General features: G+C 44.6%; 1 protein-coding gene across 1 annotated transcript in view; it reads left to right on the top strand.

The window, feature by feature from the left end:
* robo2 (roundabout, axon guidance receptor, homolog 2) overlaps positions 1–19,655 on the top strand; it is a gene marked incomplete at its 3' end in the record, with an annotated part of 197,516 nt that overhangs the window by 118,142 nt on the left and 59,719 nt on the right. Inside the window, exons 10-21 of the mRNA XM_080511287.1 lie at positions 1,586–1,791; positions 2,709–2,790; positions 2,888–3,053; positions 3,143–3,309; positions 4,567–4,688; positions 6,521–6,752; positions 9,587–9,711; positions 9,812–9,983; positions 10,978–11,166; positions 12,068–12,094; positions 15,141–15,183; positions 19,028–19,155. Of these exons, the coding sequence (XP_080367413.1) occupies positions 1,586–1,791; positions 2,709–2,790; positions 2,888–3,053; positions 3,143–3,309; positions 4,567–4,688; positions 6,521–6,752; positions 9,587–9,711; positions 9,812–9,983; positions 10,978–11,166; positions 12,068–12,094; positions 15,141–15,183; positions 19,028–19,155 (1,659 nt within the window). The remainder of the gene's footprint in view (positions 1–1,585; positions 1,792–2,708; positions 2,791–2,887; positions 3,054–3,142; positions 3,310–4,566; positions 4,689–6,520; positions 6,753–9,586; positions 9,712–9,811; positions 9,984–10,977; positions 11,167–12,067; positions 12,095–15,140; positions 15,184–19,027; positions 19,156–19,655) is intronic.

Consider the following 19,655-nt stretch of genomic DNA (forward strand, 5'->3'; position numbering starts at 1 on the left):
CATGATCAAATTGAGGCTTGTTTTGTTCTTGTGTACATATAACTGTGTTTTTTTTGGGGGGGGGTCTTTTGCATTCACATCTGTCTGACTGTTGTTTGCCAGAATGTGTCACAAACTGAATGTAAACCAAATGGAACACCTCAGACAAAAAGAGGAAAAAAGCCCCCCTTCAATAAAAAAAAAAGAAGGTGCAGGGTGAGGTCATGGTTACACCTGCTGCGCTCTTTTTGTGATTTACTGCCCCAGGTCCCGCCAACAGTATGAAGAGTTCAAGGAGATCTGTAATGAGAAATTCCTGATCCAGAGAGCCAAGGCCTCTGTCGGCCTCCATCGGCCTCCTCCCTTTGTCACTCCCACCGCACGCCCCTGACACATTCATCACACGCGTTTGTCAGAACTGGATTTACAGAAGCCGACTGTTTAAGAGAGAATGAAATTCATTAAAACACAAGATGAAGTACACGACAAAGGTTTCCAGGCTCAGTGCAAATGTGTTCAGTCGTCTGTTGGCTTAGTTTCAGGGTTTCTTCTGATTAATATGACCACACTTGCCCTTATTTCCACCTCACAGAGGACTAAAAACAAATAAGTAAAATTAATGAACTCCAGCACATCTTGCTTGTGGTGGATGTTATATCAGATTTCTGCTCTACTATCCCTGGTGACCTCAAGCAAGGGGCGAGTGTAACACAGCAAACGTGAATTACCTTGAATCGCTTCCTTTTGTCAGACGTAACTGCGAGAGAGAAAATAGGGGTGGAAGTGAGGGTGTGATAATGTGTTAAAAGGTTACCGAGGTAGACTTGGTAATTAGCCCCCGCAGGTCTGACATCATTAATCCATACTTTCTAATTAATGTGGGTTCTGAGATGCCAGGGGGACTCCACATTATTCAACTCTAAATATATAAACTGCTACACTGCTAAATCTCTCACAGATCACCTCTGACACATGGACTATTTCACAGAAGCAACCCACAGGCTTTTTGGCACATAATAAGAAATGAATTCTCTCATATGAATGGGGTTCAACAGAATATCAACATCCATCAGGGTAAAATATAAAAAGGGAGTTCTTCCCTCACATTTTCTTATTTTATTGTAAAGATTTGTCCTGTTCTAGAGTACTTATAGCTCACATAAGTACCACAAGGTGGTTTCACCAACATTTACAATTTCAAATTCACCTTTTATTGTGTCCCAAACTGCACGTAATGAAGATTTGATCTGAACCACACTGAGTCACTCTTCCAGAGTCTCACCACCAAACTGTGCCGCAGAGTCCAGAGTACAGTATAAAAATAAGACTGCCCAGGCAGTAACGGGAAGCATCCTTGCGCCACATCAATGAAACTCAAAAAACACGACTCAGCTGTTCTGGTGCTTCCTGGAAATACAGGACACGCTCATTGTTCTGTGGCAGTTACGAGACCTGCAGGGAAGCTGGTCCACTTTATGAGAGACACCCACATCCAGTCCCGCTGCGTTTTATCACCGATGCTGTCACTCGGGTTTAGAGACTGTCATGGGAACAACGTCATTCCGCTGGGCTACGGATGATAATGTTTGTGCTCTTTGTACCTCAGTGCTTACGGACAGGCCTCCACCTATTATTCGCCAAGGCCCGTCCAATCAGACCCTGGTGGTGGACAGTGTCGCTCTGCTGAAGTGTCAGGCATCAGGAGACCCCATCCCCTCCATCAGCTGGCTGAAGGACGGGATCAGCTTGCTGGGAAAGGACCCTCGCATGTCCCTCCAAGAACTGGGCAGCCTGCAGATCAAAAGCATCAAGGTGAATCATCTCAAGTCTGTTTCATTTCTCACACTATTTGTTTACTCTTTTTTTTTCTATCGGTTGCCATATCCTCTGTTTTCTGAGCTCCCGCTGAATTTCCACATAGATACTAGCCTCCAGTTTTTGTTTGTCCAGCTGTGAGCGACTAAGACTGTGGGATAGCTTCAGTATATTTTAAAGATTGAGCAAGAAGAACCATAATGCATTAAAAAGATGAACAAACATTATTGATTTTTTAAAAACTGTTTCGTGGTATTACTTAGTGACATGGCAGCTCTGACTGGGCTCAGCTGTGTAGAACTGGATGGACGCCAGCTGTAGACTATAGGACTACACACACACACACACACACACACGTACACACACAGTTTACGCACATTAGAGGAGATTAAATTTAAAAGGCTCATGTCTTCCTTTCCCCACTCTGCGGCCTCAGTGGAATACCTATTACGCTTGACAAAGCTACCGACCACTGACATGTTATTTAATAAATGGAAGCGAGGCACGGGGACAAAAACCAACAAACAACCAAAGTTCCTAAGAGGGATGGAGAGACAAGCCAGCTGTCATCGGGCCAGGGTGTCCTCGCAGCCCACCTTAAATTAATTAGCCTGGCTTTGTTGTGGTCCGAGGGACAGTGGGGAAATAAGGAGGGGGGGTGGAAAAGTGATGGAAGGGTGGTGAGTAGAAAATGGAATTCATTAGGAAATTAGCGTCAGCACTTTGAGGCACGCACAAATGACGCTCGCCGAGCTCAGGGCGGCCTTCCCCCAAACATAAGCCCTCGTATATTCAACCGACACTGCTGTTGGGGCTCGCTGAAATAAAACAATCCTCTCTCTGATAGAGTTATCAGATGAGTCATTAGGAAGCTCCTTTTTTATTTATATTGTGTGTTTTCTACTGTGTACCAGCTTTCAGACTCTGGGATCTACACCTGTGTGGCGACCAGCTCCAGTGGTGAAACATCATGGAGTGCTTTCCTGGAAGTCAAAGGTAAGTGGAAGGAAGACTGCCACATTTCTCACATGTATTTTATCCTCAAGTTCACGAGAAATCGTCAAATTAATGGATCCGTCCCCCATACACTCAGAAGCAGGTGGAGTGATGGTGACGAAGACCCACGATGACAATGAACTTCCGGGCCCGCCGTCCAAACCCCAAGTCACCGACGTGACGAAAAACAGCGTCTCTTTGTCCTGGCAGCCGGGGATGGTGGGAGCGTCTCCTGTCTCCTCCTTCGTCATTGAAGCCTTCAGGTTAGTTTTATCTTCAGATTTAAAGCCTAGTCTATGTGGTATATGTAAACTATCAATTAAAATCTCCCCCTCTCTCTTTTTTAATACAGTCAATCAGTGAGCAACAGCTGGCAAACTGTGGCAGACCACATCAAAACCACGCAGTATACCGTGAAAGGTCTCCGCCCCAACACCATCTACCTGTTCATGGTCCGAGCTGTGAACAGTCAGGGTCTGAGCGATCCGAGCCCCATGTCTGAACCTGTCAGAACTCAAGGTGACGTGCATAACAATGATATAACCGAGCAGGGTTTACGACATACAGACTCACTACTGGATCTGAGACGAGCACTGTATTCGTTGTGAGGCTTTTTTTTTTTTTTTTTGTGTGTTTACTGATGTCAAAACATAATTATGCTCTGTTCGATACCTAAAAGCTTCTCTCAGCATTCTTAATGGAACAGCTCCACTAAAACACTGCTGAGCTATCCAAGGGTCAAATATCTCATCTCAGCCCGGCTCATTAAAGCTATACTTAAGCAATTATGTAGAATAAGCATGTCTACTTTTGGAAGAGCTAACAGTGTTAGTGCTATCCCTGCTATGTTAATGATCATAACGGGAGAAAATGACAGTCTCCAAAGCCAGAGAAGATCTGATTACAGCTCTAGACAGACCGCAGCCTTCTGATTGCATTGATATGATAAGGCTTCAGCAAAGAAATGAAACACAACATTTGGCCAAGCCCTGTCGAATGTGAGCCAAACACATTTTAAAAAAAAAGAGCAGAGTGAATTTGAATTGCAGCATATCTCTTTCATGGTGAAATGAAGGTCTCAGGATGATATATAGATGTGTTTAATGGCAATGACGTGCATTGATGACAAATTGATTTTTCACTTCTATTTAACTGTGTTTTGCCCATCTTGCCCTATTAGTATGGCGTGTGATTTATGACTGCATGTCGTTGTCCAAATGAGGCTTTAAAAAAAAAAAAAACATTTCCTCCTCAAGTTATATCAGATTTTCTTTTTTTTTGCTTTTCCTCACTCAATAACTTAAAAAGTGCACTGCTTCACCCACACTCAGAATCACATACTGTGGAGTTTTTATATCTTTTAACTTGAAACACATGATGTCCATTCATCTTCCTTCCAATATGAGCCGCGTGTTCAGAGTTCACTGCTGACGTTGAGTCGCAGCCCCATGAGTACAGACAAGACACAAACTGTATTCAAAGAACTCTCAAGTCTGCCTTTTTTTCCCATAACTGACAAGAGTCAGAATAGAAAATTAAATGGGGTCATTAATGCAGGTGACGTTGCTCCTTTTCAATGAAGTAGTGTTCACCAAGTGTACTAGTCTTTGTTAGATTTGATTGGTCTATTCAGTCCTTTTTTAATGTTCTCACTCCTGGAGGTGATCAATTAGGATGTATTGTGTAGCACGGTGTGAACTCTGAGAAACCAAGAAGAAAGATTTGACTTTCCTTTGTGCATTTTTTTTACTTGACCCTTTTGTTTTCTTCTGGTAGATATAAGCCCTCCTGCTCAGGGCGTCGACCACAGGCATGTGCAGAAGGAGCTCGGCGAGGTTATAGTCCGTTTGCACAACCCAGTTGTCCTGAGTCCCACAGAAATCCAGGTCACATGGACAGTAAGTACAACCTGTCATACATGCAGATCACATGTATGTGTGTTTAAGTGAGACTCTACTTGAAGCTCATTCCTTTACACCGTCTATACTCAGAAATCCATCCATCCATTCACCTTAAATATTGGATGTTGGAGTCAATCCCAGATGACTGTAGGTGAACGCACACACTGGACAAATCACTAATCCAGAGGATGGCAAACACAGAGTGACACGCGCTGTGATGTCTAGTCATTTGATTTGTGTGTGTGTTTCTACATCTCTGCATTCTTCTACCTTCTTTGATTTTATAAAACAGGATCGTAAAGATCCCTCTTTGAACCAAAGACTGTGCCTTGAGGCGACCACTTGGCTGAAGTCAGGACATTTTTCTCTGGTTGTTCCCTAAAAGTTCAGCTTTGAAATATTGTATTTGAAGACTTAAAAGTAACTGAACATCAAATAGGTGGAAGAAGGTTCCTGTAACCACAATAAGCATCAAAAACAATGTCGGCGACATCTGGATGTTCATCAATCTTCAATATCTTTTAACCCTCACAGTTCAGGTAAAATCACGTTGAAATGAATGTCGACTGGTTTTCCTTCTGCCGTGGGACAATGCATTGATCTTCCTTTGCACCCACATATGTGAACAGTACAAACACGCCTGCTCCTCGTGACATTGATGCACTAATTGTGCAAGCTGCTCTCGCAAAATACAGAAAATATAAAAAGATTGTGATTGGTTTGTGTATATTTTAGTTGTCAGTTCATAAAACTGGGCTTCTCGTACACTTTGTGCTCAATGTTATTTCGATTAGAGTGCTATTAATCATTCAGTTGTGAGTATTTATTTCCCATCACATGTGACATGTGCTGCTTTGCATGTTCAAATAAACCACATTAGCAGTTTTCCTGCTGACATGTTTATTGACCCTTGCAGTAAGTCACACCCCAAGACTTGGTGGCCAATTTATTTCTAAAACATTGCTTTATGATTGCGTTGTACAATCAAGGTAAAACATGGCTGCCTAATCAATCAGAGCCCCTTTCAGGAAACAAGAGGGGTGGGGGCTGTGTGTGGGGGGGGGGGGCACTATGAGAAAGCTTTTATATTCCCAAATCATTCCATTAATAAAAGTCGTGCACCACACAGGGAATCCATTTTGCTGATTTACTCGGGCTACACTGGCGAAAAACAGCTGCTTAATATCCCACTTGAAACCCCCGCTCACTTCTTCTACTGTTAACAAGCCATTACAGTGAGTTATGCTCTTGCTCCTCCTCTGCATAAATTCTGCTTTTTCTGTCGAGCTAAATGGGCCCAAGTTTGAGAGGAAAGGCTGTTTGTGGATCACTGGGAGCTATCAGGATTCCTGTCGCTCCATCTTTTCTATGGGACACATTTGCTGTTATCTCTTCCTGTTGTGTATTCTCCCCATGTCCCAGGGGTGTATGTATTTGCTGTTATATGACATTCACACAGTCATAGCCCATTTGAGATGTGGTAGGACCTGCTTTACAGTGCCACTGTTCAATATTTATAACACATGCGAGACTTGCATATGTCTTTTAAGCTGGTGTTATGGAAATCCTTTTAAACAGAGGAATTTGGGTTTAAGGGTGTGTGTGTGAGGTAATGTCAGGGTCTTAATTGAGCTAAGCATGCCTTGGTTGGTGATAAAAGCCCCATTAAACAAGTTGCAGCCTCTGAAGTGTCATGTTTGTAGTCCTATGAGGAAAAAGGATTGCTCAAACGTATCAAATGCGTTATAGTGCAGTTGTCAGAGAGCATCTACCAGTTTGTGCTGTTATTTATGCACCAAAAGAATCAATTTTGTCACGTTGTTTCTCAGGTGGATCGTCAGTCCCAGTTCATCCAGGGCTACAGAGTTCTCTACAGGCAGACTTCGGGACTGCCGTCACCCGGGCCGTGGCTGACCCAAGACGTGAAGGTTTCCTCCGAGCGCAGCGTCGTCGTCTCTGCTCTGAAAAAGGGAATCGTGTATGAGATCAAAGTGCGACCTTACTTCAACGAGTTTCAGGGCATGGACAGTGAGTCCAGGACGGCTCGGACCACTGAGGAAGGTACAGAGAGAAGGAACTTATTGAGCTCCCACGGGTTATGTTATGAAGTCAAACTGTGGCCCGTCCACTCGAATGTGTGATGACGGGTGACACATGACACCTCGGGCCGCTTAAATACCACAGGTCTCGCCACCCTCCCTCTGACACTGAGCGCGCACGTATGAATGTATGATTTTGTAGCATGCATGTTTGTGCTTGTCTTCGTGACCTTCCTTCTGGGGTTTTTGTTTATGATTGGTGGTGTTAGTGCCAACCTCCTTCTAATCCATCACCCAGCAGCCACAGACCTGAGCTGCGATTGGACACGGCACACACTTCTTCCTGCGAAGACGATCTGTCACCCAAAGCTTGATTCATACAAGCTCTGACAAGGCCGCGGAGCAGTGTGGCACAATATCACACACAGGCACACACACATACACACACACACAGGTCGGTCCCAAGATGAATTTACTATTTTGACCTATGCCAGGTCAGAAATCCCTCCACCAGCACATCGCCACCCTCCCTGTAGCTTCTCAGTTTAATAATTTAAATTAAATTCTGATTTGATCTGAAGTCAAGACACACAGTACACACCCAGAACGGCACAGGAAGACAATTACAGACGCTTTGTGCTGGAGACAAAGGCTATCTTGCCACAACATATTTATACCCGCATATGTAGGAGACAGTTCACATCCTGTCAGGATGACAGGCCCATTTATTTTCCCTTTCTTACAGGGACTGTATCTCGTGTGGCCAGCCAGTGTGCACCACAGTTGTTAAAGTGCCATCACATAGCAGCTGTCTCTGGCACACACACACACACACACACACACACACACACACACACACACACACACACACACACACACACACACACACATAGTAAACACATATGTGTCAAACACCCCCCCCCAGCCTCCAGAACCTACATGTCCCTCCTATTATCCACGCTGATAACACTCTGAGCCTTTGCTCTATCTTCATCCAAGACTTTCAGAATCAAAACCACTTTCTATTTCTGTCACAACCTCACTGCTGCGCCTGGTTATAGCTGATACGCCATCAAACACATGGCTGTAGGCTCCTCCGGAGACCCAGAGACGACTGAGGGGGCTGAATAAATGGATATAGAAATCTAGCTAAGAGAGTGATTAAAACTTAGGCTGCCCATTAGCTAACACAATTAGAGCAACCCCAAGGCAGGTCCAGGCAGATGTACTGTATGCTCAACGCTCCACTCCTGTGTCCATCGTTGCAGTCGGCCCCCCCCTCCTCCTCCTTCCCCTCAAATTCTATCATCCTCCATCTGGACAGTCACGGCTGATAAATGAACTCTGCCTGCCATCTGATTCCCGCTGAAGGATTGTCTTAGAAGTTGCTGAGAAGGATTATCTCCTTTGCAAAGTAGGGATTTTGTAGGGAAATCACAAATATTTATATTATTATTCCATGTAGACGTAGACCTACAATCTCTTTATCGCTCAGATTCACTGCCGCCTTTTCCTTTCTTACCGCTCACTTCTGTACATTAATTACTGATTTCTTTCTGTATGTATGCATCATGTTTGTCTTCTTTCATCAGTCAGTACAGCACAGCATGTTCCATCAAGACAGGGGGTCACATTCCTCGCCGCCATACATCACTCCACTAATGGCTCTATTAGCACAGCCTCTGAGGCCTCTAATGAAAAATGTGTATTGTTTAGCACAAATATGCATGATAATAAGCTGTTAAATCATTCATAGCATTAACTTTGAACGACATTGTCACTGATGGCCACCACTCACAAACCCCGCTCTTTGTCACCTGGATGTAATGCGGTTGTTTGAGAGTCCTGAGCGTGGCGGTTGATCAGATGCTCCCTCGGTAGATTGTTTCTAATCTGGCCAAGGTGTTGGGTTCATCATTGAACCCATTCATCTTCTGCCGTGCCAGGGCCTTGTGGCTCTCTGGGGGCCGGCGTAGCCAATTGCACTGAGGGATGAGCACAGATTTACAGGGTGACACGTGCCATTTTGGATGGAGGTGAGGTGAGGGAGAGGCAGCCCAGGAGTAATTGACCTGTCAGTATTCTGCTGTGGTGTTGCTCCCCTGCCAACCATTGCGGAAATGAGAAAACATTTTTAAAACGTTATTTCCAGTTGGGCCAACTGTTATTTATTTTTCCTCGTACCCCTTTTGGGGTCAGCAGATTGCTGCCATCGGAATAACAACAGAGGTTTATGAAATCCGGGGACTTGTCTTGTTTCTATCCAGGCTCCATCTGCCTGTGGATAGACTCCAGGCACTCTAAGTTGTGCCTCTCTCAGAAACGTCCCTCTGATCTTTGTAGTTTCATCTGGCTGATCGATGGTATCAGTCAATATGTTTGCTGAGACCTTGTTTCCTCCCTCTGAAATACATTTATTTTTTCTGACTTCCTTCTCGCCTGCGTTTTATCCAATAAGCTTGTTGACCCACATGCCACCCTGGTGCGCTTATTGCTGAAGTCTTAGTGCAACTGAAAGTGCACTGACAGTGCCAGGCCATCATTCCACAAATCAATAGCAGTATTCTCGGTGCAAATCCAGCGGGCTGGAGCAGAGAATGATATATTAATCATAGAGAATTGTTAAAGACATGCTATAGCCATGTCGCCGGGCCCTGGAGTCCATGTAAATCCTCCTGTAACGACATATCTTGACAGCTCTCAGTCACTGTGCCTCCAATACAGATTGAGGATTCATGTGAATATGTGTCTCCTGCTTGACTCTTATCATATTGTGCATTTTACTCTGTTTTTCTCCTACCGCCTCCCCTGACGATACTCTATTTGTTGAGCTGTATTTTTTGCCCTTTCCTGCAGCGCCCAGTGCCCCTCCTCAGCAGGTTACAGTCCTGACCGTGGGAAACCAGAACAGCACTTCTATCAGCATCTCCTGGGATCCCCCTCCACCAGACCACCAGAATGGCATCATCCAAGAATACAAGGTTTGTCCCAGGGAGTCAGCGCACCGCTGGACTCTCACTTAACTCACACGAAGCCAAATGAAATCACGTGCATCACTGTTTTCTTCCCTCTCTGTTTCAGATCTGGTGTCTGGGGAATGAAACACGTTTCCATGTAAACAAGACCGTCGACGCAGCCATACGCTCCGTGGTGGTGGGCGGGCTGCAGGTGGGAGTAGTGTACCATGTGGAAGTGGCTGCCAGCACAAGTGCAGGGGTCGGAGTGAAGAGTGAACCCCAGCCGATCATCATCGGTATGACTCAGAAAGGAAAAGCACAACTTTTTAACCCACAGATAATTTTTTTCATCCATGTGAATTAATTGTGCAATCCGGGTATTTGTATTTTAGTGTCAGTAGATGACCACAGGAAAAAGGATTAATAAACAAACAAAAAAAAAAAAAACCCTTCAATATCTGTCAATCTTTCCAAGAAATTCAAGGAATTACCAAAATGGATGATATTGCTAAAAGACTATTATTTTGATATGTGGCCTGACTGCTCATGATTTATGTGGAGCTATGGCAGATTGTGCCTGATTTGACCCATAACTGATGGCTTGGCCTGCAGCATGTTCTTATTTCCCCAGTGTCACTCACATAATCCATCTCCGCGAGCAGAGCCCAGAGCTTGCAGTTATAATATGTGTTTGCGTGTCTGTGGACGGGCAACTCGGTGTGTGTTGGCAGCAGCAGTCATAAAAAGATTAAAGAATACAAATCTTTGTATAGTATATATGTATATATGTGTGCAAGTTTTTCTTATGTTGAGCATTCATTCTCACATAATAACTTGAGCAGCACACAGTTTTGTGCTTGGAATGTTATTGTGTCAAGCCGCCATTGGAGGGTGAGCTGTGATAGGAGATCAATACAGACCAGGGTCTTGTCCTCTCATTTCACATGGTGTGTTTTACCGGCAATGGAGTGAATTAGGGGCTGAGCTAAGCAAACAGCCTGCACACCTGGAGGGTTTGTTCTAAGCTTTTAGGCTTTGTCTACTTCAGTCTGCACATTATATTTCACAGCACATCCTGCAGATCCGTGTCATGCTTTGCTGGTCAATAACCGAGCTGAAATTCATTAGAGCCACTCTGTTTGAGCCTAATCTCGCCTCACCCTTGTCCTCGCGTATCCGTCGATGTGAACATGCTTTTAGTGTGACGCAGGCCACTGTGGAAACTTTCATCTCGAGCAATCTCCTGCTGGACATCTCATTAACGCGGCTTGTTTGTCACTGTGCTCACAGGTAAAGAGTTCCGGGATGTGATTATACACGGAAACCGAAACAACAGCATCACGGAGCAGATAACTGATGTGGTGAAACAGCCTGCGTTCATCGCCGGCATCGGAGGAGCTTGCTGGGTCATCCTCATGGGCTTCAGCATCTGGCTCTACTGGAGGAGAAAGAAGAGAAAGGGCCTGAGTAACTATGCAGGTTAGACCCGTCGTACTGTCGTTTGCACTCATTCTGCCCTCTTGCCTGAACAATTTGATATTTTCCAACCGTTCGGCTAATGGATTTCTCCTTCTACAAAGCCGCTTTAGTTTACTTCAACACCTAACAGAGCGCCATCTTGATGAAATCTCGTAGAAGCTACTTTTGATGAGGATGAAATGACTGCCGTGTTAAAGCTCACCAGGAAGACAGATGTCAGTGTGAATCATGTCCAGAGGGCTGGAGTTTTTTTTTTTTTTACAAATCCACCCACAGTGTTGGTTATTAGCCCAGGGAGATCGGGCTGAGTGGGCAGCCTGGCCGCTGTGCTGGTCACTGAGGCTGTAGTCCGTCCAGCTCTCCTCCTACACACTGACCCTGACATCTTACTCCCCCCCCCCCCCCCCCCCTCTGGTCGATACTATCAAGCACCACATCCACAGACACGGCCAAGGCCTCAACATGTAGTCAGATAGAAGGAAGTGCTAATGAACATACACTCTTTAGATTTCTTGTCGGCACACTGTGATGCTCTTGCATATTCGTTTTAATCAACAGAGCTTCAAAAAACATTTTCGTGTGTGTCTGTGCATGTGCGTGCGTGTGTGCACATGCTACTCCAAGCTGGCTTGGTGAATTTACTCTTCATTTCTTTTTATGACATTTTGTGTCTGTGTGTTTTGGTTTGTGTTTGCCACTGTCTCCACACCTCTGGCCGCTGAGTTGGCTGCTTTCTTGGCTGTCGCTCTGCACACTGGGCGACAACGTGGTCTTTTATCCTTCAAGCCATGGGACTTTTCAGCTTGACCCACCGTCCCAAGTGTGCAGATCCCCCCCTAAAGCACTGCTTCCCTCTGCAGGCTTTTAACACACAACTTCTCTGTCTTCTTGTTTTTTGCAGTTCAGTCCTTCACCTTCACCCCTGCAGGTACTGTTCATTTGTCCTGTCTCCTCACCCCACCTGATGCCAGATTCATCTCCTGCCCATTTATAGATATACATATTGCTTGGAGTGTCAGATTTAGGGTCATGGTTAATACAAACTGAAGTTTCATCCTGATGGATGTCCGTCAACCTACCAGACAATCAATCTAATGAGAAATGTCTGTTTGTAGTTGGCCATGACCTGGACTCTTCAACCCCCTAAACTTACCTTCCTACCCAACTTTTACCCTTTTTCTTTCCTCCGTGTTGTGTTGTATTCATCTCTCCTTTTCCGACTCTATCTCTGTAAAACTTGATCATTTGTTCGTGTGTTTTGCATTTTTATTATGGTGCAGGTTGAGATTGTCCTCCATCTTCCAGAAATAACCATTTCTTTTGTGTTTTCTTCCTGAGACTCAAGTTGTCTTGTGATTTCCTCGTTTTATTCTTTGCTCTGGTGTTTGTCAGTGAGCCGGAGCCTGCATTCATCAAATTTACAGTTTCCTTCTGTTTGTCTTTTCCTCTGACTGTTAACGTAGCTATACATTGTTTTCTTTCATGAATTAGTTTTTCATGTGTCATTGTGCGGATTATTCCTTTGTTAACTGATCATCTGCCTTATGCTGGCTTTAGTCTCAACAAATCCTTTAAGTAGTTGAAGTAGATGGAGAGAAGTTCTAGACGGAGCAGTTGGGATTGCTCCATTAAGACCAACGTCAAATTCCTTGTGTGTTAAACATACCTGGCCAATGATTCTGATTCTGAAGAGCTGAAGAAACTTTTTCTGTGATTCTTCACAAACCGTGTGTGCTTGTCCCTCCTTACAACTGGTTTCAACATTATTTTGTCTTTTCTTCGGGCTAGTGCTACAAATAATGATGTATTTAGCTGTTAGGTCTTAATAAACACTTGCATTGCTTTTGAAGGAAGAGAACGTTTCAAACTGTAAAAGATGAAATCTTAATACACATTAAAGCTTAACATATTATGAGTTTACTCAAACTCATTTTGAGAAATAGTCATGAAGCTCCGTGGAGTCTATAGACAAACAAACATTTCACTCTGGCCTTTTCACAGCAGCTGTAACAACAGATTATGGAATACGTAAATCTGATGGTGAAATGTGTTCAGTTTAAATCCACTGACGTGAGAGCGGACGCAGAGGACTTCACAAAATGGCATACAGAAAACTGAGTCAAACTCAGTCAAGTGACAGATTTAGAGTTGGGCGATATTTTCAACATAAGTCAGCATATACAGTAGCTGAAGGCGTTTACACCAACACTCCTTTCTGTATTGACAATTAGTTGATGTGTCAAGTGCTCGGTGTCTCTGCTGGCTAGAACGGTCACTTTTAGCGGTCATTCACCACGCGGTGAAGGCACACTGCCAGACAGAATATTATTTGATGGAATTTTTATATGTTGATTACGCCCCACCCACTCCCGCACAAATACTTATTAAAGCGGATTAATCTATATTCATATTGGAGAAAGTGCTTATCTTAGCAAGAAGCACAGCCCTGCCGCCGTGTCACTCCGGCTAACATGAAAGTATTCCACAGCAGCCCAGAAATGTGCCTGAGCACAGATAGTGACTTCAGAGGCCTTGGCGCTGCACAGTCTCCCCTTGTCGCCGCCTTCCTCTCCTGTCAGTCCTCACTCAAACAACACAGACTCCTCTAATGCAAGTTTGGTGCTGGTGGAACAAAGAGAGATGGCTTTGGCTACGGCTGAATAAAGAATACTGTGCCTCTCTGGAGCTTTTCAAAGCCACATTTTATACTGACAGACCTGCAACACCAGTTTCATCCCTGTGAAATATTTTAATTCCTCCTGCGTGTTTTTCAGCAGCTTAAGCCTGAATGTTGTAAATAAAGTTTCATTTGCTCCAACATACAGCTTAGATAAAATTCTAATTTTGTTCCACTTGTTTTAAGTCCCTAAATTGTGGCTTTGAGAGGGACAATTGGATTAAGCAAGCTCAGGTAATGTTGGCCATACATTAATATGTCCTGTTAGCGGCTCCTCTATCCTATTGAGGAAGTTTTCTACTAAGTCATCTGTTACTGTCGCCACTGAAAAAGCCCCGCTCGCTCCTGCCCGTGCCTGGGCTTGTTGTTCAATCAGCAAGAATGAAGCAGAAAAGAGAGAAGGAATCTTCAGTCGCCTTCTCTCTTTAATCTCCATCTGTGGAACAAATGAGCCAAATTACTAACAGCCTTCCTTCTTGCTCCCTTCAGTAAACGAGCTTCCTTATTTCCCCCTGGTCTTTTTTTACCCCCTCGTTGGAATGAGGTGTTTTCCAAAACTCTTGCTGCTTTCTTGTCTTCCCTGTGATCCATTGAAGTTATTTTATGCCTAGAACTCTTCCTGCTGCTTTTTCATCACAACAGAGATGAAATGGCTCCTTCACAGCCGCCTCTCACTTTCAGCCGTTGAGTTTCACTAGCCGCTGACAGGGAGCAGCCCTTGTTATCTATAGATCACTGTAATGGAACGGGCCACATGCATGGCTTTTGGGGAGCCCTGCGAGCCACAGGATCAGTACCTCAGCCTTTGCACTTGCAGATAGAAAACCTGGTGTGATTAATGAGCCCTCTGCCTTTTCTAATCATTTTTTTGGCTGCAATTTAATCACAAATCTGATACTAACTTGGCGGCAAAATAAGAAAGATGAAATGAGTTTTACCCTCTCATCAGGCATCTTGTCCTTGAGGAGCGCATGACATCTCCACTTATGCAAAGCGAAGCGGTGTGCAGTATTCTTCACTGCACTTTAAAAGACAAAAGGACTCATGAGAGACACTGGATGCAGAGGGACGTCTGCACCCTAGGATCCATCATCCATCTAGCTGTGCAACAACAAGTCAAAGAGATAAATGTAGTGCTGCTAAAGTGAAATTGAAAGACAAATTGGTCAATGCAAAAAATTATCGCATGTGTTACTGTGTCAAACTGACAAATCATGGTTATTTGTTTTAATATTAATCTCGGAAAAACTAAATATTTGCTTTGGGGTTTCTCTCTGTCTTTCTTTTGTGACTGCAGTGACATTCCAGAGAGTTGATGGCGGTCTGATGAGCAATGGAAGGTAAGTCTACCCGCCCCCCCCACACATCATTCTTTCATTTTCCTTTATCTGCATTTGTGTGAAGTGAAAAAAAGACATCAGTTGCACTTTAATTTGTACTGCTTTTACAGCCATGCATGAAACCAGCAATGTGATTGTAACCCTGATAAACGACTGATGGGTTGATAGATCAGCGATACCTGCTGTGCGCCTGCTGTGCAGAGCACTGTGCAAATATACATTTATGCTACAGCTCCATTCATGCATCAATAGATGAACTCATGAATCTCCTCAGCAGAATTAACAGAAACAATTTAAGCAGAGAGTACTTTTATTTTGTCATTTATCTTCCGCTGCTGGCTACAGGCAACCCCAGGGCCCTCTCCGGTGATAAATTTGCCTGTCACCTTGCGTGGGCGGCTGGGATCTGAGCACATGTAATAATGTAAAAATAATTACCCAGGGGAGAGGTGTGTGGAGGTACCCCACTTGCACCCCCATACACCCTCTGCTGCATTTGGCTGTGTGTTCGCGAAAGGGAGCGGGGCTGCAGTGAATAGGGCACATCTCAATGACACCAGTTACTGATCTTTTGTGACTATTCAAGAGAGTCCCGGGAGAATCCCCGGCTGCTGTCTATCTACTGCTTATCACACCTGACTAGGTAAAACCTTCAGATCTCAAACACTCAGCCAGAGATTGCACCTAAAGCTGACCCCATGTGTCTTTGGGCTTTTGGATTGTGTCTGCGCTCCTGTTATACCTTTTTCAACCCCCCCCCCCCACCCCCTTTTTATTTAACTTTCATATAACTAGGTGCTACATTGCATTGTGCTGCAGTTTCTTAATGAATTAGCCACGCCACTTGCCTTGCTATTTCTCATCTACTTTCTGCTGTAGTGGTTTTCCCTCAATTTTCCACATAAGTGGCACAGATTCTCACATTGGAGAATGGGATTGGAAATGTCTGTATTTCTGGTGTTCTATTTTTCTCATATCTTTAGTCAGTCACAGTGACTTTCACAATTTTCACCACACCGGAATAGGATACAGTCTCCTTTACTTATTCCAAATCCATCAAATCCCAGATGTTACAACTTCCCCATCTGCCCCAAGAATGAGCATGTGTAGCATACTAGCTCAGGAAAATGTGTTCATTTGTTGCATGAGATGTTTATTGCATTAATTAGACTATAGCAAATGAAGCCACGTCTGTCCCCGGTTTCTCATTGGCTCCTGCCAAATTGCTCTGACTGAACAATTACGTTTAATCGATCACAAAATAAATGATTCATGGAAGATGAATAGGCTCCAGATTGGTGGACCTGGACAATTTGACTTTGGCTGCTCAATTGAAATTGATAAAGGCTGATAAGGGTTCATTCCTTATCCCCCTGCCAATAGGGGGATGGTAATTAGAAGGTAGTAATAACTTCCTATCTCAGGACTGATCAATATTTTTGCAAAGCAGATTCACTATCGGCACCGAGAAGAAGCTGAGAATCGCAGCGAGTAGGTTTATTTCACACTGTTGCTATGGAGATTTCTTTACATACCGGGATGTGAATACTGAACGACGGGCACATTTTCTAATCTCGGCAGTAATCTGTGTTTTGCATGGCTCTAAGTGTTGGCTGATGTCTAGACTTTTAATCCAAATTCCATTCACTAGTCTGTTGAGACCATAAAGAGCTGATTTATGAAGTTGCTTTGGAATTAATCTCTCTCAGCGCTCTTATTTATGGGGGGTTCGGTGTCAGGCGTCTTAGGCAGTATTTATGGTTTCCCTCCTGCTCATCACAAGTAACTGAAATGTCTAACAGCAAGAGGAAATGTTCCAAATCAAATTTTATCTGCCAAGGTTGCCATCTATCCTCGGCTGGGCAGGGATTAAAAGTTAGGTGTCGACTTTTCATTAGACATATGACGGGAGGCCTGCACTCCCCGCCACCCTAGTATCACCCCACGGTCTCACACACACACCACACACACACACACACACACACACACACACACACACACACACACACACACACACACACACACACACACACACACACACACACACACACACACACATACATGTAACAAATATCTGCAGTAGAAATTAGTCTATTTCTAATTATCTTCAGCAGAAGTACGACTGTGTGATGAATACAAGGACGATACAGCCATTTCCTCTGTCAGCTGCTTGTCTTTCAAACGGTTTCACTCTGGGATGGGCTGATGGGATTGGGGGGGGGGACTCAGAGCACGCAGAACAAGTGAGGCTGGGGATGGGACAAAGCCACAATCTTTTACTTTTGACAGTGTACAGTCTTACTGGAGTCAACAAAAGAGAACAATGGTATATTCTCTGTCAACTGTTAGACATTTTTAGTCTGACAGATGCTAAGCGCACGGAATGCACAGAGCAACACAAACAAAAGAGGTGTACAGGGGGTAAACATGGAGGAAAATAGGGTTAAAGAAAGATGGGATAGAGGGAGAGAATGATGGCAGAGGGATAAAATGGCAGCCAGGAACAGAGGTAGAAGGACAGGGTGAGATGTATTACCCTATAAAAGTGCATGTGTCTGATGCACAGCCATCAATTTGAATGACTTGTCTCCCCCGAGGGCCTGTTTTGGCATTCAGGAACCACATCGAGGGCTCTTAGCTTGCCAGGGCTGCAGTTCATTTGGACTCCCCCCCCCCTCTGTGGAACAGCTCTTCTCATTAGAACCTGTAGCTGAGGCAGAGAGTGACTGCAGCACTCCCATTACCTGCCCTTGTCCTCGGGGCTTGACTCTCCCTCAGAGCCAACACATCACCCCACTGGAGCTCAGACAAAAAGCCCCATCTTACAGCCGGGCTGCTAACTTCTGTTTTCCACAGCATCTCCCAGTGCGACTGTGTCTCCTCAAACTATACTTATTTTGTGTCCCTGAACCACTGGCTTGGTGCACTTTTTTGTCATATTCAAAGTTTGTTTACAATACATTTCTCTGGCAAGTAGCGCGTCAGTGAACTGACACATAAACAAAGGCATTTAACTGCATCCTTCATTCTCATTTAACTCCATCTGTGTTACCCATGGTAACGAGGCTCAGACGTGATTGTACAGTAAAGTGGCCCTAATGGGCTTCCAGCAGTCACCCATGACAGGTTAAAGTCTTGATGGCTGCTTTTATGGTTCTCGCCCCCTCAGGAGGGACACAACACCTGTTAAATGGAACTGCCCTCTCCCATATGCAGGGATCCCACAAGCGTCGTGGCGCGACTCAGACTGCGGTTTGACTCCTCATCAAATAAGATTTAGACTGTCTGGACATCTCTGCGAGGGGCTGATGGGAAAGCCCAGCAGAATGTGCATGATATTAATGAGCGTATACATGTGGGTGTCAGCATGTGCTGCTTCACATGTGTTCCGAGTGTAAATGCATGCATTGATGTCTCCACAGTTTTGCATTAATAACTCCTATAATGTGACAACAACACAGCAGGAGTAACGGAGAAATAAAGGGTTGTGTTTGCCTGGAGGAATTCCAACTTTGTGAGGAAAAAAATTATCAGAACAATATTTCCCCAGACTATGGAAGTATTTTATTAGCTTTGGAGGCTTATGGCAGGCTTATCTCACAGAAACACACGTTTGTGCGTGTACAGTGTTTGAACACGTGTTGTTGGGGTTTTTTTTTTGCCTTCACAATGTCTTTGATTGTTGTCATCGTGTTGTTTTCATTATTTCCTCAATCAAGTAACATGATGCTGACTTCAACCATACAATTCACATAATTGGGAATGTTCTTTTACAAACCTCTAGTTATAGTGTAATTTCACAGTGGATATTTAATCTACCGTTTCATCCTGTCTTTTCTCTCAGTCGTCCGGGCCTACTGAATGCCAGTGACCCAGGCTACCCCTGGTTAGCAGACTCTTGGCCAGCGACCAGCCTGCCTGTCAACAGCAACTCTGGGGGACCAAACGACCTCGCTAACTTTGGTCGAGGAGGTGAGTGCCCCGGTGCTTTCACCGTCACTGTGAGAAAGAGACCATAAAAGATGAAATATGCTGCCTCTGAATTCCTCTCTGAGCTTCCCGAGCTCGTGTTGTTTGTCATGTCCATATATGCATGGAAGATGAATGCATATATGCATATCCTATGTGTGTTTCAATATATATATATATATCACATGAGGGCGCAGCAAGAGCACTACCAGCAGGAGTTCCACTGTCGCCAGGCTGACTGATGGCAAATAGTCCAGCCTGGTGTCACATCCCATTCCTCAGAGCAAGAGAATGTGAGGGGAGAGACAGGCAGAGGAGCAGGGGGTGGATGGCGTCTGAAAGGATGGTTCCGGGCAGCCAGTCGTGAAGGACATGCGCAGCTTGACTGGCGCAGATATGGACACTTCCGCCACAGCTCTACATCATCTCCCCTTCACTGGGCATGCAAACCACCATGCACTCTCTCTCTCTCTCGCTCTCTCTCTCTCTCTCTCTGTCTCAGT

This window comes from Blennius ocellaris (genome assembly GCF_963422515.1).
Source record: "Blennius ocellaris genome assembly, chromosome: 2".
NCBI lineage: Eukaryota > Metazoa > Chordata > Actinopteri > Blenniiformes > Blenniidae > Blennius > Blennius ocellaris.